Consider the following 27,388-nt stretch of genomic DNA (forward strand, 5'->3'; position numbering starts at 1 on the left):
AGTGGTGTTTCCCACTTTCTATACAGCTGAGCGAGGGGAGGCTCTGAGGGATGAAGGGCTTGCCAGGGCTGCACAGCTGGCAGTGTCCTCTCTGGCATTCCACTCTGCCTTTCGCGTGGACCTTTGTTCCTAAGAGTACATGTCATGTGGTCTTAGAACAAATGGTTGTAATACCCACATTTCCAGATTTCTCTCATCATAGTCTTAACCCCATCCACTGAGTTGCAACCTTTCAGCTTTTTTAGAAATAAAAACACAGGCTATTTTTTTTCTTAATATTCATTTATTTACAGTATGTCGGGGGGAGGGGGTGGTGCGTAAAGGAGGCTTTGATATCATAGTCCAGCCTCCACATTTTCACATAGCCATCATGTTCTATGTGCTACTTAGTGTATTTGTCTCAGAAATTAACTTGTATTTCCGTCGAGATGTACATTGGTATACTACACCGATCTGGCCTCTGAACTTATTTTTACAACTTAAGAAATTATACTACATTGAGTTTAGTAAAATCTTAAGTGGTTGGAAAAAGTCATTTTGCTGGCTTTGCCTGAGTCCAGCTGAGTGGTGAGAGTGAAGTGGACACATCAGCCGACTACAGCATGCTTTGACTCTGGGGACAGGGTCATTTCTGACGAGGAGAGAGGGCTGTCATTTAGGCTCCAGGTGCTTCCTCTCTTTGACCTTACCCCCTTCTCACTCATGTTCCCCATATATTTATATTCACAGACTTTTGGACAGGCAACTAGATAGAAAAATACACTTTTTTTTTTTAAGTGCCTGTGAGGAATCAAATGTTTTTCATGCTCACACACTGTACTTCTTGGTTTGAATGCATTTAACAAATGTAAATTGATCTTATTGACTTAACAATGATAATGTTTAATACATAGCACTTTGTGTTCAAATCACCTTACACCTTTAACTCCTTAATGTTTAATCACTGTTTGTTAGAACTGTTTATTAATGTAGTGCCCCTTATCTGTGGGGGTTATGTTCCAAGGCCCTCAGTGGATGCCTGAAACTGCAGATAGTACCAAACCCTGCATATACTGTGTTTGTTCCTGTACATACACACGATACTTTCATTTATAAATTAGGCACAGTAAGAGATTAACCACAATAACTAATAATAAAACGGAACAATTATAACAAATATGCTGCAGTAAAACTTACGTAAATGTGGTGCAGTTACGCTGGACAAAGGGATGAATCATGTCCCAGGTGGGACGGCGCGGGATGGCGTGAGATTTCATCACACTACTCAGAACAGCACGCATTTTAAAACTTGTGAATTATTTATTTCTGGAAGTTCCCATTTGATATTTTTGGACTCTGGTCGAATGTGGGTAACTGAAACTGAAAAAGCAAAACTACCAATAAAGTGGGGGCAGGCACTACTATATTCTTATTTTCCCATTTTGTGGAAACAGTAGTGTGGAAAGGCAAGAAATTCATCTAGGCTTACAGGGCTGGGAATGGCAAAAACTGAATGATTGGTGCTCCTAACCACACCTTAAAGTGTAATGTAGGTTTTCAACGGAAGTTTTCTCAAGTTTTACACTTTTGAAATGGTACACTAGTCAGTGTTTTTGTTTTCTTGGATTAGGGTCTGCGTGGAGGATGGGATTGACATGTGAATTCACACAGAAATAATTCAGGTCCTTCAAAAAATGTTTGCCAGGGACTTGGGCTGAAAGAGCTGTGGGAGTGGGCTGTAGCCTTAGTTGCTCAGGAACTTTGAATTATCAGGAAGCAAGCACCTCCCTTCTCCCTGCTGTTCCGCCTGCAACCTCAGTCTAGAGTAGCTGCCAGCAGCTGGAACACACCTGTGAACTTTGTGCCAACTAGATGAGTGTCCTTTGGTTTATGCTAAGCTTAATGAGCTTTGCAAGGTTTTCTGTACTTTTAATATAATTTCAATTTCTGAGAACTGGTTGTTGTTGTCTGATATAGAAAGGAAAGGAGATAGAAATGAGGGCTTGGGGTTCAGCTACACTAGTGCTTTTTCTGAGTTTCCTGGGTGTAGTGCACTTAATAGGGAGTAAGACAAGAGCTCCAAGTTTAGTTGCAACGTGAATTGATTGGCTGATTTGGGGCAATTTACTTCTTTGGTCTTAAATTGCAGCATCTTGAGAGCAAATGTGCCCTTTTTTTTTTTTTTTTTTTTAAATTCCTCTCCAGCTCTGTTTGTCCTGATTCCATGAATGAAGACCATTGTATATAGAGATATATCACACAGTTGCTCACACTGGGAAATAGTTGCTTCTTCTGTCCACTTCTTTGTGAATTGCTTTATATTTAACTTTTTAAGTTAGTAGGTGCAAGTTTTTAATTATGTATGTTTTATTACATGAGCTAATGAGTGATAAGTGCTTAGAGTGAAGCACTTGTTGCCAAGAGTTAACTTTCAGGTTATGGTTGATTTCAGCCTTCACTGTGGAGCTTCTCATTTAGTGCCAAGCTGGTGGCCTGCTAACCTACATTTAAAATACAGTTTGTCCCAGCTGAGGCTAAAAATATAATTCCATCCCTATTGAGCTCAATATTTTTATTTCAGGCCTCAAGATTTTAACGTTATATGCTAAAATATTACTGAATGCAGAAAAACAAATTCTACCGTGTAACCCTTTTAGCTATTTTTTTCTGGACTGAGGATAATGTAAGATTAACTTTTCCTATGATTTCTAGAAAAACATGGGATTGATGATAAATTCTCAGTTCAATTTTTGTGAGTAAGATGTGGATTCAATTTTACTAGTAAACCTACATTAGAGGCAGATTGGGAGGCAAACTTGGAACGGATTGGATTTCTCATAGAACAAGTTATCTCTATTTGCCACTGTAGCACAGTAGGAGCACACGGTGAACGCTTCTCACACTGGAGTACTATTTGAAGAGTGAAACAATAGAACCAGCCATGGTCTTATCTGTCCTTTCTAGTCTCATTGAGTGACATCACTGGTGCCACAGAAATGTTAATAACCAACTCCAGTGGTCCTAACTCATGTGAAACTTATGATGGAATAAAGCATCACCATCCCACTCACCCATTTACTTGATGTAACAGTAAGCTCCTTTTATGGTGAATTTTGCTGTTCACAAGCCACATGTTTTCCTGTGACCCTGTGCTAGGCCATGGCATGTTTTAAAACTATTAGAATAATTTTGAAATAGTTTCAGTAGTGTTTTTGGACTGTTTTTTTCTCCTTTTCTATTTAAAAATATTACACAAGTAATATGTGGTTATTGAAATTCAGTTAGAAATTAAGATAAGCACACATTGAGAATGGCATAACAAACTTCCACATACCTGTCTCCTGAGGTTGCCATTTGTCTCATGCCCACTATTATCTCACCCTTACAGTGGAGCAAATCTCAAACATCATATATCTTCTGTATTTTTTCTATGTGCATTAACTAGTTTTGGAAAAAAACACTACATTTTCATATGTAAAAATTTTACATTTGAATAGTCTGTTTTTTGACAGATTCATAAATATTCTTTATAGTTGGTCTCTTGATTTATAAGGGTCTTCTTATTAACTTGATTTACTTTATTCTACAAGACATTGAAAATAACAATATACTGTTATTTTTAATAATATGATTACAGCCCTGGCTGGTTTGGCTCGGTAGATAAGCGTCAGCCTGCGGACCGAAGGGTCCCAGATTCGATTCTGGTCAAGGGCACATGCCTGGCTTGTGGGCTCGGTCCAATGTGTAGGAGGCAGCCAATCAATGATTCCCTCTCATCCTTGATGTTTCTGTCTCTTCCTCCCCCTTCCTCTCTGAAATAAATAAAAATATATATTAAAAAAATATTATTACAGCATGAATAGTTTTTCTTTGAGATTCTTTTTGTAGACTCCCATTTTTATTGTTGCATTTTTCATTTAATGATATAGTAAATAATATAGTAAAATAACTAAATAACCTTCATTTAAATGGCTACATGATATATTCACCCATTTCCTTCTTGAAACACATAGGATGTTAATAATGTTTTGTTATAAACAGAGCTGAGTTGACTGTCTTTGTATGTGTGTTTGCTCATTAAAAGTGTTTAACATTGCCTGGCTGGCATGGCTCAGTGGTTGAGTGTCGACCCATGAATCAGGAGGTCATGGTTCGATTCCGGGTCAGGGCACGTGCCCGGGTTATGGGCTCGATCCCGAGTAGGGGGTGTGTAGGAGGCAGCCAATCAGTGATTCTCTCTCACCATTGATGTTTCTATCTCTCCCTCTCCCTCTCTGAAATCAATAAAAATATATTTAAAAAAAGTATTTAACATTTAAGATAGGAAACAAACAGGGATGTTTCTAAGTTTAGAGCTCTATTAATTTTTCACAAAGTAGAATCAACCCCAGATTAAGAAACAGCATTCCTGGCCACCCAGAGCCTCCCCTGTGGCTCCTTCCTCACACTCCTCAAGGGTGACCACTGTCCTCACTTCCAGCATTGCAGACTAGTTTTCCTGATTTTCGAACTCTACATAAACAGCATTATTTAGTAAATGCTTCTCAAGAGTGTGTTTGAGATCCTTCTGTGTTCTGTTCTCAGTGCCTTACCCCATGAGTAGTAGTCCCTGTATAGCCCACTGTGTATTTAGCCTGCTGTAGATGGACGTTTGTGTTGGTCCAGTTTTTACCTATTACAAGTAGTTCACACATGTGAGAAATGTCTTCTAAAGTTAGGAGTTGGATTTATGTCTGAGGAAAGGAGGCTTTTGCTGAATGTTGCCAAATTGTCCTGCATAAAGGCTGTGCCAGTTTACACTCCCATGGGAGTTAGGTGAGGCCTGCTCCTCCACATTCCTGTATGTGCCCGTCTTACTAGTCCACGTTTTGAAACTGGTGCTATTGCGTTTCTAGGGCTATACCAGTGCCTGATACATTTCAGGTGCCTAAAGAGCTTTTTAAATCTCCTGGGGGGAAAAGAGAAATACTTAAGTGGCTCTTCCTGTGGTGGCTATAAAGCAGTTAGGCCCTAAAAAATGCTGAGAAGTTCCAATGGTGCTATAAGATTTAAGATGAAGGAGAAATCAAAGCTTTCATCCTAGTAGTACTTGGGATGGGTCAGCTCTCTGTGACTCTCATTGATTTGAGGCTACTTTCTTCAGCTGAGGCCTGGCTGGACCAGACTGTTTGAATTACAGAAGCCAAAGTCAATGTTTAGGTCACTGTTTTAGTGGCTGATCTCTCTTCATTGTATAAGAAAGTTTAATGTTCTCGCTGCCTCTCTTGCTTCCTGTTTGAAAATACAGCAATGTACAGGCTCCAAAATGCTGTCTTTGATGTAAAATTACTGGTATACACTGGTGTCTTTTTTTGAAACTTTGTACGTTACAGATTTAAGTAGTTCGTTGTCCCAACTGAAATTGGGAGCTTGAAAAAAAGGTAGACACAGCTTGCTGTGGTTAAAAGCACAGTCCTAGGCTCAGTGAAGCCTCGGGCAGATCGCCACCTCTCCCTGGGCCTCAGTTTCTCTGTAGGATGAGGGAATGGGGCCAGGAAATGGCAGTGCCTCTACACAGTTAAGGCCACTCTCGCTTCAAATGGGAGCTCCTCTGCTGAGGAGCTTATATTACTGAGCAACTTGAGTCAGAAAAATTTAAAATCAGCTATGTGCTGTGTCAAACACTGTAAGCGCGTGAACCATCTAAATGTAGGAACACAAGAGTATAGTCCTTAAGCAGCATGTGGGCACTGCTCCCTGCCTTGAGTGGCCTTAGTTGCCCAGTGCTGTCACACCACTTTTAGAAAGTTGTAGAATTCCCCACCCCACCCCTTTCATGGGAATTTTAAAAAATTACTCTCTAAGAATATCAAATGCGTATCTTTTGCAGAAATGAAAGTATCTTGCCTTTTCTTCCACTTGAAATGTTGGTGTTCCCGTAAGAATAGGAATGCATAATTTTTATGCATCTTTAATAAGGTTTAATAAAAAATAGGTTATTTGAATATATCAGCATTTTAATGAGATGAGATCTGGTTTTAGGACATGTGCAAATTGAATTTATCTGGTGTTTATTCATAGTTTTTCTTTAATGAAGAAATCAGTATTTCATTCGCCTGGACGAATGAAGCATCACGACAGCCTGGTGGCCTTTCGCCGTGATAGACTCTCCCTGGAAGTGGAGTGCAATATATGAAAATGAAGAGAGGGCCAAGGTGCTGCAGCTTAGCAGCTGTTTAAGTTCATTTTTTAAAAACGACTCAGAGGGAAGAGGAGTAGATTTTGCATAGCTAACAGTTTTAAGTGACAGGCTGCCTTGGGAAAAAATCATGCGTGATAACAACAGAAGCCTGTTATTTTAGCAGACATTAGAGTGACAGTGCTGGGGCGGGGGCGGGGGGGGGGCAGGGGGGGAGGAGAGGGTGCTTCCTTCGGCACCACCTGCCCCCTGCAGGTCTGCAGGGGAGCTTTCTGTGGTGAATAGCAGGCAGCTGCACAGATGGTTGCTCTGAAGACCTCACCGAACGCATTTTGCTTATTTTGTACCCATGTACCTCCTCCCATTGTGGGATGGTGGCAGGAAGATGGCCCCTGCACGTCACATCTCATCATCTGCCTGGGTTCTGAGGTGGTCTCACTTTGCCCTTCTCTCTTCCTCATGGAGTCCCCTGTCCCTCTCCTCATGGCCTGGAATATGAGTGGCAGGTGCTCCTTCCAGGCTCCGAGCCTTCAGAGCATGCTAGTAAGGGATGTGGGACGGCTGTTGTCAGTGAGGGTGGGCCTGGTGTGTTTCAGAGGAGGAAAGCAGAGAGGGAAGCTGCTGTCCTGTTTGGGAAAATTATGCTGGAAGGAAAACATGCCCTACCCCGGGGTTCTGCTGTTGTCTACAGGAAATTTAGGGCAGAAAGAAATATTTGTTTCTCCTATTTCTATTTCCTTGTAGGTATTAATGAATGAGGCGAATTTTCAAAGCCTCTATGATAAGCAGAAAATCCTTATGCTTTCAGAAGGAGATGCATAAGTTCAAAAGGGGAGCTAACTTTTCTCAAGTGGCAGGCATTATACTTGGGACTTTTGTATTTTACTCCATTTTAACAAAAACAGCCCTTTGAGGTAAATGCATTGTGAAGGTAGGGCTGGAATCTGGGCCACATGGAGCAGGGCTGGAATAGTTGGTTCCCACCTCATCAGGCATGGGGACATGGAGTCACACGGTGATGGAATCGGAGGAGGCAACAGCAGCGTGGTGCAGTTGGAGGAGCCAGGGGCAGAGTGCAGGCGCAGGGGCTCCAGCAGAGCTTCCTCACAGCTGATCCTGTCCCTGTCCCCATCTGTAAGATAGGCCTGGCAGGGGGACTTAGGGCCCAGGTTTGTGACAGCACCAGAGGAGCTTTGTCACCAGGAAGTGACTTCCCTCTGTCTGATAAGGGCACCCACAAAGGTATTTGTTGTTAGGATGGATTTTGGTCAGCAGGAGGATCATATGTTTGCTTTTATATCTGTCTGGCTGCTTGTCTCTTCTGGATTCTAACAGTTTTCTTTCCCTCCATTTTCAGAATTGCTTCATTTCTACAGTAGGTATTTAATGAGACCTATGTGCCAGGTTAAGACAAAAGTTCCCGCCCTTTCAAACATGGGAACTGTACAATTGATTGACATTGTTCTCTACTGGGATTAGTGATTCCCAAACCCAACTGACTTCTTAACACCCCTGATCTGAGAACCTTTTTAAAAAAATAAAGGTTGGACTCTTTAAATATAATTTGTGCCAGTTTTGCAGGGTTTTGCCATGTAACTGTTGAACTGGAGATGCAGAAGGATGGGTTGTGCATATGGGTGTCTCACAGATTAGACTGGGGTTTTTTTGTTGTTAACCTCACCTGAGGGTATTTTTCCATTAACTTTAGATAGAGTGGAAGGGAGAAATGCGGGGGGGGGGGGGGACGGGGAGAGAGAGAGAGAGAGAGAGAGAGAGAGAGAGAGAGAGAGAGAGAGAGAGAGAGAGAGAAACAGAGAAACAGCCGTGTGAGAGAGACACATCACTTGGTTGCCTCCCACACGCATACTGACCAGAGCTGGGGAATCTTACCTGCAACCCAGGTGTGTGCCCTTGACCAGGAATTGACCCTGAGACCCTTCAGTGCACAGTCTAATGCTCTAACACCAGCCAGGGCTAGACTGGTTTTGTTTCTACTTAAAGGGCAGGTGGGTCGGACACCAGAGCCTGTACCATGCCTTACAGCTGATTGTTACCTGAGTGTTAAATTGTTGACCTGAGTGTGAAGTGTGGGCAGTGAGGTATTTGAAAATCGCTGTTGGTATTTTTGTTGTGAGAGCCAGGTTATTTTCCACTAAGTTGAAGAAAACTTCTCTTAAATAGTGCATTGAACCTTGTTCACAGAGTGAACATCTCAGCTCTGAGCAGTCAAAGCCTCATTTCATTCAGTCTGTGATTTGGAAGGTGCTGGCGTTTTCCCAGCCCCCACTCCCCATGACAAGTTAAATGTGCATGGTCCAGCCCGGATTGTGGACTCACCCCTCGCAGGCAGTAGGAAGCCCGGTCTCCTCAAGAAAGGCTATGGAGCAGCCCTGGTGATGTGGCTGCTTTTGGATCCTGAGTCTTAGGTAGGACTCCACAGGCCTCCTCCTTTCTGAGGAGGGGAGCCCTCATGGCCCTGGGGAGTGATCCCTTATTTATTCTAGGCCCCAGTCCTGGCTGCCTGGGATGAGGACAGAGTGACAGTGGAAAGCACGACCTCGGCCTCCTGGGTTTCAGATGGCACGTTGGAGCTTCGATGCAGTGGGGTTGCTACAGCTATTTTTGACTTATCCATTCAGGCTGTCAGTGACTAAGCAGGCTCCTAACTTTTTCATTGTTTTTATTATTTATTTTTAAAAATATAGTTTATTTATTTTTTACAGAGAGGAAGGGAGAGAGATAGAGCGTTAGAAACATCGATGAGAGAGAAACATCGATCAGCTGCCTCCTGCACACCTCCTACTGGGGATGTGCCCGCAACCAAGGTACATGCCCTTGACCGGAATCGAACCCGGGACCTTTCAGTCCGCAGGCCAATGCTTTATCCACTGAGCCAAATCAGCTAGGGCTTTATTGTTTTTAAAGGGAGCTGGACTTTCACAGTGCATGGAATACAGTTAACATGCTGCGGCTAATGAATGTGGCACATAGTGATCAGAACTCCCGAAGGTGAAGAATGCCTCCGGAGGTGAGATCAGGAGGAAGTGACACTGGTGCTGCTTAAGCAGAAGCGTGTGGATGTCAGGGTGGGGTAGGTGCTCTAAGTGAGAGGAGGATGTGAGGAAAGGCCAGAAGGTGTGCAGAGCACAGGCAGCCCCTGGGGGTGAAGTGTGTGGAGGGGCCCACTTTAGGAAGGCCTGTAGATACCAAGCGAGGGAGCTGGCCGATGTTGTCATGCCTGGCAGGGCCCGGGAGGATTTGAGTGGGAGAGTGACCCAAGGCTTCATGAAGATTAACCTGGCAAAATGTGTGGGCAGTGAGGTGTTGGGTTGAATTGGTTGTGGGCAGAAATGGGTGGAAGGAGCCTGGGGCTCAGCCAAGAAGGCCAACCTAGGCTGAGTGGGTCTGGGGAAGACTGCCTGGTGAGGCTCTGCAGCCATCATTTGGTAGAGGTGCCGTACAGGGGGCCCAACTGAGGCAACAGGCATTTGTGCTTGGGAGAGGGGCTTAGGAGGAAAGAGAGGTGTCTCGTGTCGACGGGGTGAGCTTCTGGTCTGGGTTGGGTATTTGGCAGCTGTTAGATATGCCAGTAAAAGGACTTGTTTCTGGCAAGTTTTGTGGGACTGGTTCTCTCTGAGGTGATTCTCGGATGAGGAAGGAGAATGTGAAATTTTGGGAAAATAAAGCTCATCTTTATTACCTACGTTGCCCCCATAATTATAATCTGACGTGTATTTTTCAAAAGAGGTCTTTCTGAGTTATTTTCCATATCACATCAAATGCTTCTGGGTCCTCAGGTGGGTTCCCAGGCAGAGGGCTCAGCACAGGCCCTCTCTGTGTTCCTGTTGGCTCCGCAGCTGGCCGGCAGCCTAGGCGGGGTCTGGGGTGAAGGTGTGAGCTGGAACAGGAGGGTGTCTTTTGCAGACCTTTATGGTGCTGGGAAGATAGATGCCCAGTAGTATGGTGCTAAACCAACCAAGCTGACTCTGTATTGCAACAGTATCTGTTATAAAATGAATTCCAGGGATTTTAAGGAATAAAAGTCCAAGGAGGTGGGCCATGTGGTTTAGTGATTGAGTGTCGACCTATGAACCAGGAGGTTGCAATTCGACGCCCAGTCAGGGCACATGCCCAGGTTGCTGGGAGGGGATGTGCAGGAGACAGCTAATCAATGATTCTTTCTCATCATTGATGTTGCTATTTCTTTTTCCCTCTCCCTTCCTCTCTGAAATCAGTAAAAGCATATTAAAAAAATAATAAACCTTCAAGGAAAGGAAAAGCAAGACTTTTTTTGTTGTTGTAATTAATCCTAACTGGAGGATATTTTTCCATTGATTTTTAGAGAAAGTGGAATGGAGGGGACATATAGAGAGAAACATCAATGTGTGAGAGAGACATATCACATTGCCTCCTGAACGGGCCCAGACTAGGGCCAGGGATCGAGCCTGCAACTGATGTACGTGCTCTTATCTGGAATCGAACCTGGGACCCTTTAGTCTGCAGGCCAACATTCTATCCACTGAGCCAAACCGGCTAGGGCGAGAAACATGACATTTTAAAGTTTGTACTTATTGATCAAGGATTTTGATACTCAGCTCTGTAGTAAGAGTTTTAAACCATCACTTGAAAATTTTCTGTGAGTTGTGAATAAGATACTAACAAATTATTTGTAATTATTAACTCCTTATGCAGAAACTAATGAGTATAATGATAAAATTTAATCTTACTGTTGAAAAAATTAAAACAATTGCAGTTTCATTCATTAACAGATATTGAGTTTACGACATACTGGATATGGATACTCTACTGGGACTTAATAAGCAAATGTGATCTAATTCTTAAAATTGTTAAGACATTTTAATAAATTGGTTTTGGTAAAACCCATACTTACGAATTCTGATAGTTGGCAATAATTAGGATGCAGAAGCATTACAAAAATTCCAAAGTGTGTGAAATCCATCTATGCAGAATCCACCAGAAAGCTGAAAAAACAAAAGCTAAGTTTGTGGAACGATATAATGATAACTATTTAATAAAGGAGTTCTGCTCCTTACAGGAGTTTGTATTGTAATTTTTATCATAATTATAGTATAATTGATATTAATAGACATATAACAATACTGTAACCACATAAGTGATCAAATACTAAATTTTGTGGAACAAATTAAGTACTTGGGAATTGAGATAAGGAGCCAGCACAAAGAACGGTGGTTGGCAAAGTGCTTGCTGGAGGTGGTGGGACTTGAACCAGATAGGTAAGATTAGTGGAAACGGGTGAAGGAGACTATCCCAACCGAGAGGGCTGCCTGCCTGCACCAAACTTAGGCCATGTGGTGTGGGGGGCAGCTGAAGGGTGCGGCAAGACCCCTGCACTGCTCCACAGGTTCCTCAGCTATAAAATATGGGTGGTATCACTGCCGGTTGGAAGGATGCTGTGAGATTAAATGAGATGGTAAGTGCAGAGTTCCTGGTGCATAGAAAGTGACCCATAGATGGAAGGTAGTGTTGCTGTTAGGAAGGAAGGAAGGAGGGTCCAAACCATGGAGGGCAGGGCTGCTAGGTATGGCATCTTACTCTGATGGGATGGGAATTAGGAAGCCATTTGGCCCTAAGTAGGATGTGACCGGGATGAGTTAATAATGGTAGTTATCATTTGAGTGATTCTGTGTACTCTGTGCTTTATATCCATTATCTGCTGGCCTCATCACCACCCTGCAGGGATGCTGGGGGCGGGGTGGGGGCAGGTTGTGCTCTGAGCGGGAGGAAAGAGCACCTTGCACTAGGTCACCTTGCTACCAAGAGGGAAGACAAGGCTTTAGGCCAGGCCTGCCTGGTTCCAGAGTCTGGGCTCTGTCCTTCCAGACTGCCTCCATCTGGGAAGCCACCATGGGCTGCTGGCCCCGTGTAAAAGAGCAGTGGCTGGCTCAGGTAGTTATTACTGTTACTAAAAAGGTGTGTGAGTTCAAAGTACATGTGGGCACATCCCCAGCCCCAAAAATGGAGGGGGAAGAGGAAATAGGGCAGCAACACATCAGTGGAAAAAGAGAGAGAGCCTAGGACCAGAGGTGTCAGAGACCATTGTGCTGGGGTTGGGCTCCAGAAAACTCAGGCACCAGTGGCAGAGCCTGTGGGAGTCTTCGAAGTATAATTTCTTCAGGCACACACCCCGTTACTCAGGCTTCACAGGAATTCCTGCTGCAGGTGCAGTGCCATTGGGCTTGGGTGGGGCAGAGTCACCTCACAGAAGAGGTATCCTGAGGGCTCCTTTTGTTTGTTTGTTTGTTTGTTTGTTTGTTAAATATATCACCCGAGGATATATTTTCCCCCCATTACTTTTTAGAGTGGAAGGGTGGGGAAGAGACAGAGAGAGAAACATAAATGTGGGAGAGACACATGACCGGCTGCTTCCCACACGTGCCCCACAGGGCCAGGGATCGAGCCTGCAACCGGGGTACATGCTCTTGACTTGAATTGAACCTGCGACCCTTCAGTTTGTGGCCGACGCTCCAACCACTGAGCCAAATCGGTCAGGGCTGAATCTACTTTTGTGTCTTCTAGGACAGCGGTCACCAACCTTTCGGACCTCACGGACCACCAGTTGGTGACTGCTGCTCCAAAGGTTTCCTTAAACCAGCGGTCGCCAAACTTTCCTATCTCACAGACCACCAGTGGTCCGCAGACCACCGGTTGGCGATGGCTGTACTAGGACACTGCTTCTCCCACCAGTGTTGAAGGACCAATTTTTAAAATTTCCAGTCTATTTGGACAGATTAAAAAATTTTGTAAAATAAAAAAGGGATTGCCCAGCCAGTGTTTCTCAGTGGTTGAGCATCAACCTATGAACCAAGAGGTAAAGGTTTGATTCCTGGTCAGGGCATATGCCCGGGTTGTGGGCTCGATCCCCAGTGTGTGGCATGCAGGAGGCAGCTGATCAATGATTCTCTGTCATCATAGATGTTTCTATCTTTCTCCTCTCTCCCTTCTTCTCTGAAATAAATAAAAATATAAAAAATAAAAAAATAAGATAAAAAAGGGATTGATTACTAAGAAAAGAAACTAACTGAAAAAGACACACAGAATGCACACTCTAATTTTTTATTATTAGATTCAACAGATACAAAATTACTCTGTCAAACTGCTGTAAAAGTTTCTAAAGCTTATTCACAATTTCTGAATTTAATTTTGATTGCAAACTGTTAAACTATGCATAGACTGATTCATTTTAAAAGCAATGATCTAGGAAGAGTTTGTTAAGCAAATTAGTAAACAGGTTGTTTTTGGAATATTCACATGACTTAAGAGTAAAAAAAGCCTTTCAGTTGACATTTAAAATACTTGAGGTGCCGAAACCGGTTTGGCTCAGTGGATAGAGCATCGGCCTGCGGACTGAAGGGTCCCGGGTTCGATTCCGGTCAAGGGCACGTACCTTGGTTGCGGGCACATCCCCAGTAGGGGGTGTGCAGGAGGCAGCTGATCGATGTTTCTCTCTCATCGATGTTTCTAGCTCTCTATCCCTCTTCCTTCCTCTCTGTAAAATATCAATAAAATATATTTAAAAAAAAAATACTTGAGGTGTTTGTTCACAGATGATCTAATTACAGTGACATCTTTTCAGTGAGTTCCACATTAAGGATAGGGATGTAGAATAAATATGGGGTGGGCAAAAGTAGGTTTACATTGTATGGAAAATGATACATAATCCTGTATAATAAAACCCTAATATGCAAATCGACCAAACGGTGGAACGACCAGTCGCTATGATGCACACTGACCACCAGGGGGCAGACGCTCAATGCAGGAGCTGCCCCCTGGTGGTCAGTGCGCTCCCACAGGGGGAGTGCTGCTCAGCCAGAAGCCGGGCTCATGGCTGGCGAGCGCAGCTGCAGTGGCGAGAGCCACTCCTGCCTCTGTGGCAGCACTAAGGATGTCCGACTGATGGCTTAGGCCCGCTCCCGGGGGGACATCCCCTGAGGGCTCCTGGACTGCGAGAGGGTGCAGGCCGAGCTGAGGGACCCCCTTCTACCCCCCCATGAGTGCACGAATTTCATGCACTGGGCCTCTAGTTAATAAATAATAGACTAAACTTTTGTGTACTCACAACTGTAAACCTACTTTTGCCAACCCCTGTGAGCCAAAGAACTGAAGTTAGTGTGGTTATTATAAGGGATCCATAGGTTTAAACTAGTTGCAATACTTGTAAAAATAGGTGCTTTTACTTCTCTGTTGTTTCTGAGAGCCATTGTACATTCTTTTGCTCATTTCATTTGTTAGTATGTTTATTAATTTTTGGCTTGCCTTTGAATTGATTTCTATATTTTAGTGTATAATGTTAGATATATTCTTTTAGGGGAGAGGCTCGCTAAGCAAACATTTATTTACAAATTTTCAGAGTTATATATGCTGACATAGAGATCCTGTAATAATTTAATTTGTTCACATTTTGAATTTGAGTTTTGTCTCTAGCAACCTGAGCTCCCAGAGTACTCTTACCACTCAGGGCTAGGCTCCAAATGCTCAGGTTTTGAGTTTGCTTAAAGATGCCTGTGATTTTGAGGTCCTCTCTTATTCTCAGTATTTTATTTGTTATCTGAAAAGTCAAACTCGAGAATGCTTGGTAGAGTGAACAGGCCTCTTTGGAAAGAGGATATCTTCAGAAGCTACACAGGCCAGGGGTGATTGGTAGAGGAGCTGAGTGCCCCAGAGCAGTGGTCGGCAAACTGCGGCTCGCGAGCCACATGCGGCTCGCGAGCCGCGGTTTGCCGCTCTTTTGACTAATGAGTTTGCCGACCACTGACCTAGACTTTCGATTCCAGTAATTACAGGCTGTTGTTGTTCCTTGTGATTAAGCCCCTATCCCAGTGGTCGGCAAACTCATTAGTCAACAGAGCTGCAGTTTGCCGACCACTGCCCCAGAGCATCGCACAGGCCCCAGTGGTATTTAAAGGACGCAGTCAGCATCGTAGTTGTCTCCACCTGTGGTTTTCGAACAAAAGTGGGAGGGGTGGGTTTCCTCTGTGTCAGCCATAATGGCCCAGTGCATTGGGTTGCACAGGACATTGCTCACGAAGAAGAGAACCTGCCTTAAAGGAGGGAGGCACATTGGAAAGTCACGTTTAGCCCAAGTCAGAGTCATTTGCCTTTACCTTTAGGGTGTGTGACTGTGTTTTCTCCCTGTCTCCTTTATGGTCAACAGACCTGAGTTCCAAATCCAGTCCTGCCACGTACTAGGTAGGTATGGTGACCTTGGCTGAGTTATTTAACTTCCCAAAACTTGTTTTCTCATTTGTAAAGCGGGGGAATCTTGTCTACTTAGAAGGATTATTAGGATGAAAGATGATGCATGTACTGCACTTGAGTGAGTATGGGCTCCATGGGTGAAAGGTACCTGAGAGAGAAGGTGGGGGAAGGATGGGACCTAGTAAGGAACGCGTGCTTACAGCAGTGGTTCTCAAACCGGAGTGGAGCGGCGTCGGGATCACCCAGAGCCTTTCATTGCAGTTCTGGGCCCACCCTAGTGTCTGATCATTTGATCTGGGTGGGCTGAGAACTGGCATTTTGAGTGTTCAGGTGCTGTCGCTGCCCTGCTGGTCTGGGGACCACACTGTGAGAACATGGGGCTGCAGGTGACTCACCCATGAGCATGGAGGGGCTGTAGATACATCTCAAAGCTGAGCTTTCATGTGGTTAGAGGCGCTCTGTTAGAAAATGCTTGAATGCATTTTGCAAATACTGAATTTAGTATCTCAAAGATTTTTCCTGAAGTCCAGGAGTCTTAGTTAAATATATTTGAAGAATAAGTTGTGAAAGTAACAGTTATAAGCATTTTAAGGGTAGTCTAACAATGTCAAATTGGCTAAGGTATGTGAAAGTGCTTTGATAAAATGCTAAAATCTGAAAAAGTATTTTAAATACCTTTGTTTTTAAGATCGAACATCATAGTGGAGTATAAAATAGTATAACTTAGATTTCTCATCTCAATGTGCTGTTTACCGTGTGTATTTTTCTCTTTCTCCTCCAGGCTGCTGACTTGAGTAAACCAATAGATAAAAGGATATACAAAGGAACACAGCCTACTTGTCATGACTTCAACCACCTAACAGCCACAGCAGAAAGTGTCTCTCTCCTAGTGGGCTTTTCTGCAGGCCAAGTCCAGCTTATAGACCCAATCAAAAAAGAAACTAGCAAACTATTTAATGAGGAAGTAAGTAGTACCCTGTCTTAGCTGTTAAGAATCCCTTTAAGAATGTATATGTCCTTACCAAGGGGAGTGGGCCTTATTTTACACTTTTGAGCTAAGCCCATTTCTCTTTCTCTCAGTCCTACCTAGTCTCACCCAAGTTTAAATGTGGTGAATGAACTTGTTGACTTTTGCCTGTTCTTCCCTGGGGTAACGGTTTTGTGTGTGTTTTTGTGGAGCATGCTCAGGTGTCTATAGCAGGGGTTTTAAAACTCCATTAAAATGGAGATAGGGGTAAGACTTCATTTTTATAATTTAAATAAGAAAATGTAGAATTCCAGACCTTGTTCGCATCACCAGGAATTTTCATGCAGACCAAGGAACTTGATGACATTTAGCTAGGCAGCATACATAGAACTTAAAGCTTTTGTATGTATGTGTGACAGGCCTTTGGCTAAGGAGCAATTCTCTTGCTCTTGAAAATATTTGCTGTTAAGTCACCTTTGACACAGTTAGAAATCCTGGCACTTAAAATTGGATCACACGACAGAGCTTTTGCCAGTGTTGTAGTATGTACTGGGGTTTCTAGTATCTTCAGTTTCATTCTGGAAGGAGCTGAGATATCTGAGCTGTCTGTTCAGGAACACATCAAGACTGTGAAATGTGGCAGGTAGAAGTTGCCAAATAGGTTATGTTTGTGAAAACTGTTGGAGTGACTTTTTGGCCCCATGAATGACCATGTTCTCCCTTCTGTATTTCCTATGACTCTCCTAGCCCGTGGGAAAAATAGCGTAGGTTGGCCAACTTACAAGTCCTGGGTTCTTCTCTGTGTGTGACCTCAGCGCTGATCTGACAGGGTCAGGTTGAGTGGGATCCCTCTTCTCACGAAGGACATGTGGTCTCCCACTGTTACATGATTTTAAAAAATATGTATTGTTATTGATTTGAGAGAGAGAGGCAAGGAGAGGGATAGAGATACAGAAACATCGATGAGAGAGAAATATTGATTGGCTGCCCACAACCCGGGCATGTGCCCTGACCTGACTGGGAATTGAACCATTGACCTTTTGGTGCAATGGGTCAATGCTCAACCACTGAGCCACACTGCCAGGCACTGATGCATAATTTTAACGCCATTAATTTGGAACAGAAGCACATTATAGATTCTGATTTTTAAGAAATAATTTTGTTTGGGGGAGAATTTTCAACTTAACATATTGCAGTTAAAATTCTGATTCTTTTGCATTCGTTATGGTACAAGTTGCTCCTGGGTGGCTTTGCCAGTGGACTTGGTGAACTCTTTTGAACCATGCCCTCTCCTCTTCTACTTTCAGCTGGGTTGACTGGAAACAAATCTTGCCATCTGGAATGACAAACTGTAGAGGAAAAGTATTTAAGTCCATTTTCTTTTTTTAAAAAATATATTTCTTTATTGATTTCAGGGAGGAAGGGAGAAGGAGAGAGAGATAGAAATATCAATGATGAGAGAGAATCATTGATCAGCTGCCTCCTGCACGTCCCCAAGTGCCCCCTACTGGGGATCGAGCCCGCAACCCAGGCATGTGCTCTTGGCCAGAATCGAACCTGGGACCCTTCAGTCTGCAGGCTGATGCTCTATCCACTGAGCCAGGCCGGCTAGGACTTAAGTCCATTTTCCATGAACAAAACTTAAGCAGAAAATTATTCTATTTACCTAGATATTTTACTAATATCATCTGAGGAAGTGATTTCTAAGTTAGTTGATGATACTTAACTTTTTTGGTGGGGGAGAATGGACACAAAACCATCCTTCTCTGCACTGTCAGTAGAAATTGTGAGGATTTGTTTGCGTGGAGGTAGGAGCGTGTTACTGAGGGGGAGGGGATTGGGACCATGTAAAGCGCTGTGGTAAACAAGGTCAGGAGGCTGCTCTGGCCGAGGATGGCACGGAATGCCACTTAGAGGACAAGGGTTTGTGTGTCATCACTGGGAGGGTGGAGCCAGAGACCACGGGTCCCTGGAGTCTCGGGGCCCTGAGAGCACGCAGACATCAGCCAGATTTGCCCCTCGCTCTGGACACCTAGAAGTTGCAGGTTAGAAAGCACCTTCTTGCTCTTAGTGATCTAAGCATGAGTTACCTCATACTCTTTTTTTTTCTTCTAAATTTATTTTTATTGTTAAAAGTATTATGGATGTCCCCTTTGTTCTTTTTTTTTTTTATTTCAGAGAGGAAACCAGAGGGAGAGAGAGAAATATCGTGCGCGCGCACGCGCACACACACACACACACTCACACACCCCTGGCTGGCAGCGGGGGGGCAGTTAGGGGTGACCAGGCCAGCAGGAGGGGCAGTTACGGGCAATCAGGCCGGCACGCAGAGGCAGTGAGGGACAATCAGGCTGGCGGGGGTGGCAGTTAGAGGCGACCAGGCAGGCAGGTGAGCGATTAGGAGCCAGCGGTTCAGGATTGTGAGAGGGATGTCTGACTGCCAGTTTAGGCCCGGCAGTCGGACATCCCCCAAGGGGTCCTGGATTGGAGAGGATGCAGACTGGGCTGAGGGGACCCCCCTCCCCGTGCACGAATTTTGTGCACTGGGCCTCTAGTTTCATATAATAGTGGTTTGGTGGTGATGAACTCCTTTAGCATTTTCTTGTCTGTGAAGCTTTTTATCTGACCTTCAATTCTAAATGATAGCTTTGCTGGGTAGAGTAATCTTGGTTGTAGGTTCTTGCTATTCATCGCTTTTAATATTTCTTGCCACTCCCTCTGGCCTGCATCGTTTCTCTTCATACTCTTTTTACATTTTGTTTGAAAAATGGCTATTCAAAGGCATGGACTATGTGTGGTTAATGCCAACTTGGCACTTCAGCTCGAGGCTGAACTTGATTGTCCTTCACAGTGAGGAAGTTCTGTGGCTGTGCAGGTGACATTTTCATCAGGTTTTGGTCAGGCTGTCTAAGAGCAAGGGTCATCAGAGGTGTGTGTCTCAGAGAGCCCAGGTGTGGGCTGGCACAGTCGTCACGCTTTGCAGGGAGATTAGTCAGAGGGTTTAGAGTGTTTTAGATGGTCCTTCTGTCCAGGGGTATGGGCAGTTGTCCCAATGTTTCAGATAAGGAACTTGTCAAAGGGAAGGTAAGTGAATTGTCCAGATCAGATCTATCTTGGTGATAGGGCTAGAACTAGAACTTAATTCCACAAGCTCGTACTGGTCATGGACAGTAAGCCCCACCATGTATGGTTGCAGGATGGGCGGGCCCTGGTCCTCCCAGGAGCGCTCAGTTTAGTAAGATGGGCAGACAGTGTACTGCGCCATGTGTTACCCCAGTGTTAGGAACACAGTACCAGTGATATGTGTAAACTTTGTTCTTGAGTGTGTATCAAATACCATAAAATAAAGACAAAAGTTAGCTCGGTGGAAGAGGGCCAAGAAGGCTTCCAGACATGACATTTGATATCTGGGTCTTGACAGATGCAGAGGTGGTGAGAAAGGCCTTCAGAGCTGGAGCAAACAACTTGGCGTGTGGAGGAACAGCGCCAAGCCCAGTGTGGCCAGGTCCCAGCGTGTGGGCCTTAGGGTGGCAGGAGTCCGAGCCGGTCAGATAAACTGCAGCCAGACTGAAAAAGCCCTTTTGTGACATGCTAACCAATCTGGATATGACACTGGAGGCTGTGGGGGAAGCTTTGGGCTTTTACTCAAGGGAGTGACAGGATCAAATGTGTTTTTTTAGAGCTCTTGTCAGCACTTGTGGAAGGTGGATTGGAATGAAGAAAGAGAGAATGAAGGTAGCAAGACCAGTGAGGAGGCTCTAGTAACTGTCCAGGTGAGAGCTGAGGGCTTGAACTAGAGTTGTGGCCATTTTTTCATTCATTTGACAGACCTTGATTACCTACTGTGTGCCTGGCACTGGGCCTACATTGGCAGATCCCACACATACACACACACACACACACACACACAGAGCAAATGGTGACTTGTTAGGTAAAAGGAGACAGTGGGCCTGAGAAAGAGAAAATGGAGGCTACTGTAAATGGGGAGGCAGAGAACATGTCTCAGAGGAAGTGGTGTGCTTTCATCTGGGTCTCACGTGAAAAGGAGGCCAGTCAGGTAAGGAACTGGAGGTAGAGTGCTCCTGCAGAAAGAAGAGCAGGTGAAGGCCCGGGAGTGGGGAAGAACTTGGGACCCAGACAACTGAGAGAGGATGGTATACCTGGGGAGCGTGGTGCCAACTGAGGGCCTTGCCCCTCGGGATCTGGCTCAGGTCTGCATCTTCACCTGAGCCGTGGGGTCCCATAGAAGGGAGCAGGAGCACGAGGCAGTCAGGCGGCGATTTTGAAAATGACCCTGGCTGCTTCTTGGAAACCAAATCGGAAGGAGAGATGAACAAATCGTGGGTTCCTGGAGATCACTTTACCACACTGGATAAAAGGAAAGGAGTGGGTGTTGGGGAATGGAAGGAGAGGTCCAGTTCCATTCTGTACTTACTAAACCTGAGAGGCCAGTAGGTGGTTGCATACATCCATCTGAAGCTCAAAACTAGAGGTAAAGATTTGGGAGTTGTCAGCATATACATAATAATCACATCCTTAGATTAGAAGAAAGGTCTGTGAAGAAAGTAAGAGCAGCAACAGTGCCTGGACCAAGTCCTGATTTTACTCCGAGATTCTGGCCATCATATTATCCTGTCTCCAAAGGAGCTTTTAACACAATCAGGTTATTACTGCGAATTTGCAGACTCAGCCCATTGGCTCAGAACCTGGAGCCTGAGGCCGAGGCCTCGGGTTCAGACACCAGCCCTTCGCTGACTGCTTGCTGCTGTGGGTCTGTTACTGCAGCTCCACTCAGCTGGAAATGGGTAAGGACAGTGCCCGCCTGAGAGAGGGGTGCAGATGAGATTTAGCAGAGGGCCTGGAGAGCGAGCCCTGGTGGGTACTCAGTCAAATTCCAGGTAGAGGGGAAACTCAGAGCGTTCCATTCCCCCAGGGGTTGGAAAGAACAGCTTCTTGGGAGGTGAGATACTGGCATTTTTGAAGGAGAAACAGCAATTTTCAGAATGAGAAGGTCAGAGCAGGGCAGCCAGGCAGAGAATACACGTGCGGGAGACTGAGGATGGAGCTGCTTATCACAACTGTGGTGTCTGTCTGTCTCTGTCATTCTCCAGAGCACTTCTCAGCCACTGCTCCACACGCGTGGTGCATGCACGCCCCAGTGGTGATGATTCTGGTATTCAGATGTTGCCTCCTTTCTGGAGGTGTCTGGTACATGCAAATACACTACACACTTGGGTGGGGTGGATGGCATGGAATTGTAAATTCCAGAAATCCACCTGAGATGAAAGGTAGATGGAAAGTTCTATGTGGCAATCAAGTAGATCTTAAAATGTGATTTTTTCCCCCTATGAATTAAAAAAATGTTTTAAATGCCTCTAGAAACATTGGGGTCCAGAGAAGTACCAAGAAGAGGGAGACCATCACCTGTCACTCCCAGTGCTCACTGTTAACTTCATTTCTTTGTAAGACTAAGAGTCACACTGTCCAGATGCAGGTGCCTTCACCTCCCAGTCTGGCCTCTGACCTGTTCAGTTCAGTTCACTTCGCAGAGGCGAGTGCTGGCTGCTCCCAGGCCGTCCCGGTCACACTGGAGACCCTGGCTGCTGGACCAGGGCCAGCCTGGTGGAAGGAAGTACCTGGTCCTTTCTGGCCTCCCTCAGGAGTGCTGGCCTCAGATCGTTGGGTCCCTGAGTGGATTTTAGGTTTCTGTTTGTAGCACTTGTATGTGTTGTGCCCTTAAAAGTGTCTGATGAGCCTCTTTTGAGAGTATTTTGGCATATCTGATAAACTCCCAGAACATGGAGCCTCCCTTCATAATAAGAGAATTCAGCCTTGTGTGGAGCACCCCGAGGGATAAGGGTTTACTTTTTATTACTAGTGGTTATGATGTATCGGGGAGGAGGAATTATAGGGACAGTTTCTATATGATGATAAACTTAGCCTTGTTCATCTTTATAAAAATTCTAATTATTTCAGGATTGTAGCCATAGAATAGTACTTCAAAGGGTTTTCAAGTATGTTTTCCTTGTTGGATAAGATGTAAAATCTAAAAAAAAACTTGTCATCTTGGCTTCTTTCTCAACTGACATGTAATAAGACCCTCTGTTCTTGATTTTCTCCTTGTCACAGGGCCGGCACGTTGAGTAGGCTCTTTAGATCAAGTCCAGTTGAAGGGCACGGAGGAGGCCCTGACCCTGGGCCCTGTTAGCAGCCTAAGGCTGTGAATTCGCTTCCTCCACCAGCTGCAGGCTCCTCCTGTGCCTGTGCCCATGTAGCGGGGAGGGGGCCAGGCCCGGCCTTCGCCTTGCAACCTTCTGTTTAGTACTGTCACAAAAGAGCGGTTCTGCGCATTCCTTAGTTTTGTTTTTGTTGTTGCTTTTTTTAATCAAAGGAAGGAAATGAACACATAACGATCTCAGAGTTTTAACGTTGATAAAATGACATCTGACCCTCTTCTCCTTGGCTTTGAAGTCGCCTTTCCTAGTGCCTCCTGAGGGAGCCGCGCCTGCAGCCGCCCTTATTGTGGTTGCATTATGGCTTTTCCAGCAACTGCTGTGGTTTTTGAATTGCTTGTTTTAGTATTTTTGTTATAAATTAATATCTGCATTTTAAAGTGCACACACACTCCCTCAAAATAACTTTTTCCTGCTTGTCATGTTGGTGGTAGTGAAATAAAAGATTAAGTGCTTTGGAAGCTTCATTTAGCAGCGATGCTTGAATCTGGCAACAAAATGATGTTTATTCTTGCTTCCTTTTTACTAATTTAGTACAGTTAGAAAATCTTATCTGTTAATGCCATTCATAATGGTAGTTTGGGTGTGTGTTTGGTTTTCACTGGATTAATATAGGAAGTGGGACAGTTTCGTCGCCATCCAGATAGGGAGTGTGGGGGGACTTTAGTGAAGACTTGGGAGAGGTATGAGTATGGGAACCCAGGGAAGGGATTCTGAAGAATCCAGATTTTTTTTTTTTTTTATGAAAGTGATTACAAAAATAGGCCTTGCAGCATTTTGGAATTTGACTCTCTTTATTAGTGGCTATGCCTGTTTCCTCACAGTGACCTTCTTAACTGCTCAGCCTCCCCTGCTGTTCCTCCAGCCCCTCCCTGCCCTGCATCCCTCCTGCTCTCTCTGCTCCTTCCCACCAGTGTCCTCCCTCTGCTTCTCCCTTCTGATCCCTCCCTGGTCTCTTCCTGATCTCCAGACTTGCTGCCCTGCTCTGCCCTGCCCTGCCCTGCCCTGCCCTGCACTGCCCTGCCCTGCCCTGCCTGCCCAGAGCCACTTCCTCTCTGAGTCTCAAGTCCTGTCCCCTGAACTAGGAAGATTTTCATGCCCAGAGCAGAGCTCCTGCCTCTCAGCCCCACCCTCTCCTCATGGACCTTCTGGGTCCTTTCTTTGCTTTCCCTCTGCTCCCCTAATATTTTTCCTTGTAAGTAGGGTTTTATAGTTTCACACTCCTTTTCTTCATTGGAGGTCTTAGGATGTCACAGATCTGGCCCTCACTGTTCCTTGCCTTCCACTCATTTTTATTAGCTGCCTGCTAGATGAGAACACTTGAATTTCTCACAGCTTAGTCTCCCCCTCCTCTTCATCCTTTTCTCTCACCGCCTTTCCCGTCACTCGGGCTCAGAACCAATCACTTGTCACATGCCCACTTCATTCCCCACCTTCTATGCTAATCCATGCCTGCCACCCAGCCACTGGTCAAGTTTAATGTCCTCAGACAATTGCCATGGCCTCCTAACTGGTTCCTCCCAACCCAGCCCATCTTCTATTCTGTGCAACTGCCGGATTTCTCATTAATCTGGCACTTCCCTTTCAGGAACCTAGGTGCCCCACTGTCTGCAGCAGCCCTGCCTGCAGAGTAGGGCGTCAGCCACTTAGGCAATTTAAACTTTTCTAACGGCCACAGCACAGTAAATCAGTAGAAAGTACGTGAGAGTAAGATTTTATTTTATCCAGTATATCCAAAATACTATTTCAACATAGTGTAATCAGTATAAACATGTGAATACTATAGTTTCCATAATTTCTAGTCTTAAGAATCCATTGTGTATTTATACTCACGGCACAGTTCACTCAGACCAGTCACATTTCCAGGGCTTGGGCAGCACAGGGCTTCATGGTCACAGTCCGAGCCCCTTAGCCTAGGACCCGATGGCCCTGATTCCCGTTCACGATTCTAGACTGAATATTCTGCCCCTGCCCAGGTGCTCCAGCCAGAACAGGTGCTGTGCTTTCCTTTCTCCCAGCACCCCCCCCCCCTCACCCCGTACTCTTCTTTTCTCTCTTTGGGATGTCCAGTGCCTGCCTTGCTCCCGCCTCAGCATCCTTGTAGGTGCTATTCCCTGTGCTAGGATGCTGTTCCCTGTATCCTCTCAGCCTGCTGTCTGCCATCCTCACTGTCCACGCACAGCCGCCCTCACTGTCACCAAAAGGCTTTTATGGGCTCTTCAGTTTGAGATTGAAATCACTACAGTCCCTCCCCGCCCTCACTTTATTGCCGTCCCCCCTTGGCTTATTCTGCACAGCACTCATCACCATCAGGTCTTGTATATTTCACTACCTTCTTATCCCATTTAAAGATAAATTCCATGCTGGAAGGGGTATCTGTCTGTTTAATCAGTGCGGATAATACAGCAATGATACCTACCTTCCTATGGGGAAATGGATGCTGCTACTTACACTGCTGATGGGAGTAGAATTATTGTCTTCCATGGGAGGTAATTTGGCGATATCTGTAAAAATTACAAATGCATATACCTTTTGACCCAGCTATTCCACTGAGACTTTACCCCACAGGTATATTCATACCAGGTGTACTGGTTAGTAATGGCGAATTTTGTTATCAAAGAAAACATGATAATTTCAAGAGAAACATCAAAAGTGCTTTATTCAAAGTAATGTCCATCACTAGCTACACATTTCCCCCATCTTTCAGGTGATTTGTGGATACTGTCCCAATAGAACTTTTCTTGTTTTGATGCAAACCATTCAGAGACCCAGTTTTCTACTTCTTTGTATGTTTTGAAGTGCTGCTCAGAAAGTGTGGGTGCCATCGATCTGAACAGGTGGTAATCTGAAGGAGCAAGGTCTGGTGAATATGGCGGGTGGGTTAATACCTCCCAAGCAAGATCTTTTAACGTGTCTTTAACTGGTTTTGAAGTGTGTGATGGTGCATCGTCATGAAGCAAAATTACTTTGCCGTGTCTTCTGGGCCATTCTGGTCGTTTTACGATCAAAGCGTGGTTCACATTGATTATTTGTTGTCGGTAGCGATCAGTATTAACGGTGTCACCTGGTTTTAGAAGCTCATAATACACCACACCTTCCTGATCCCATCAAATGCAGTGCATTGTCTTTGTCTTCTTTCTGAAGTGATTTGGCCTTGCAGTCGATGTTGATGGTTGACCTGGATCAACCCATGATTTTGTGCATTTGGGATTCTCAAAATAAATCCACATTTCATCGCCAGTCACAATTTGATGCAAAAAAGACTTTCATGCCGTTGAAGCAACATTTTACTGATGACTTTTCGGTTTTCCATTTGTCTTTCGTTCAGTTGATGTGGCACCCATTTTCCTTCCTTTAAAATCTTTCCCATTGTTTATAAATGATCAGAAATTGTTTGCTGAGCAACGTTTAATCTTTCTGCAAGTTGTTTTTGAGTTTGACACACATCTTCATCCAATAATGCTTGTAATTGTTGGTCTTCAAACTTTTTCGGTTGACCTGGATGTTCTTTGTCTTTCACATCGAAACCATCATTTTTAAAGTATTTAAACCAGCGTTCACAAGTATCTTGAGATGGAGCATGTTCACCATAAGCTTCCCGAAGTATACAATAACTTTCAGCAGCACTTTTCTTCAAAATAAAGTAATGAATTAAAACTTCACGCAAATGCTCTTTTTTTTGGCACGAAATTTGACATTTTAAAAAATATATATTTTTATTGATTTCAGAGAGGAAGGAAGAGGGAGAGATAGAAATGTTCATGATGAGAGAGAATCATGGATCGGCTGCCTCCTGCAAGTCCCCCACTGGGAATCGAGCCCACAACCCGGGCATGTGCCCTTGACCGGAATCGAACCCGGGACCTTTCAGTTCTCAGGCCGATGCTCTATCCACTGAGCCAAACCGGCCAGGGAGAAATTCAACATTTTTAAGTGTAAAAATATCTATGATGTTAACACCTTCAGAAAATTTGACATAGGAAGTTTTGAAGCTTGTTGTCAATATAACAAAATAGCATACATATCAAATCACATATATATCAACATATGTGTAACTCCATCTATTGAAAAAAATCCACATTTTTAACCAGTACACCTAGTACATGTGAAAACTGCCCTGTGTACAAGGGTATTATTGCTACACTAGAGGCCCGGTGCATGAATTCATACACCAGTGGGGTCCCTTGGCCTGGCCTGTGGGATCGGGCTGAAACCAGCTCTTTGACATCCCCCCCGAGGGGTCCTGGATTGTGAGAGGGCACAGGCTAGGTTGAGGGACCCCCACCGGTGCACGATTAGGGCTGGGGAGGGATGTAGGAGGTTGGCCAGTCGGGGAGGGACCACAGGAAGGCTCCAGGCTGTGTCTGGCCAGTCTTGCTCAGTCCTGATTGGCTAGACCCCAGCAGCAAGCTAACCTACCAGTCGGAGCGTCTGCCCCCTGGTGGTCAGTGCACATCATAGTGACTGTTCAACCTGTCGACTGTCTGCCTCCTTGTGGTCAGTGCACGTCATAGTGAGTAGTTGAGTGGCCTTAGCATATCATTAGCATATTATGCTTTGATTGGTTGAACGGACAACCGGACACTTCACATATTAGGTTTTGTTATATAGGATAAATGCCTGTCAGCCAGGGACTCTTAAACTATAGTATACTCATGTAATCACATACTCTGCAGCGTGAAAAAGCTGTTTTTGTGCCTGTGCAGACAGATGTGTAGAAGTCTCTGGATGAGAAGGCAGGGGTGCAGACTGTGCATGGTGTGCTCTGGCATGAAAAACAAGGGTGCACAGGTT

At 44.8% G+C, this 27,388-nt stretch overlaps 1 protein-coding gene across 9 annotated transcripts in view; it reads left to right on the forward strand.

The window, feature by feature from the left end:
- Positions 1-27,388, forward strand: part of WDR20 (WD repeat domain 20) — a 56,079-nt gene that overhangs the window by 20,946 nt on the left and 7,745 nt on the right. For 3 of the 9 annotated variants that reach the window (XM_080685639.1, XM_080685645.1, XM_080685643.1), the window contains one exon: positions 16,176-16,358. The exons of 2 other annotated variants lie outside the window; for them this stretch is intronic. In XM_080685639.1, coding sequence (XP_080541765.1) covers positions 16,176-16,358 — 183 coding nt within the window. Of the gene's footprint in view, positions 1-15,350; positions 15,386-16,175; positions 16,359-20,041; positions 20,135-20,360; positions 20,419-21,045; positions 21,167-27,388 lie in introns of those variants that run through there. 4 more of the 9 variants (XM_080685647.1, XM_080685646.1, XM_080685641.1 and 1 more) reach the window with 4 other exon arrangements.

This window comes from Plecotus auritus (genome assembly GCF_963455305.1).
Source record: "Plecotus auritus genome assembly, chromosome: 1".
Classification (NCBI taxonomy): Eukaryota; Metazoa; Chordata; class Mammalia; order Chiroptera; family Vespertilionidae; genus Plecotus; species Plecotus auritus.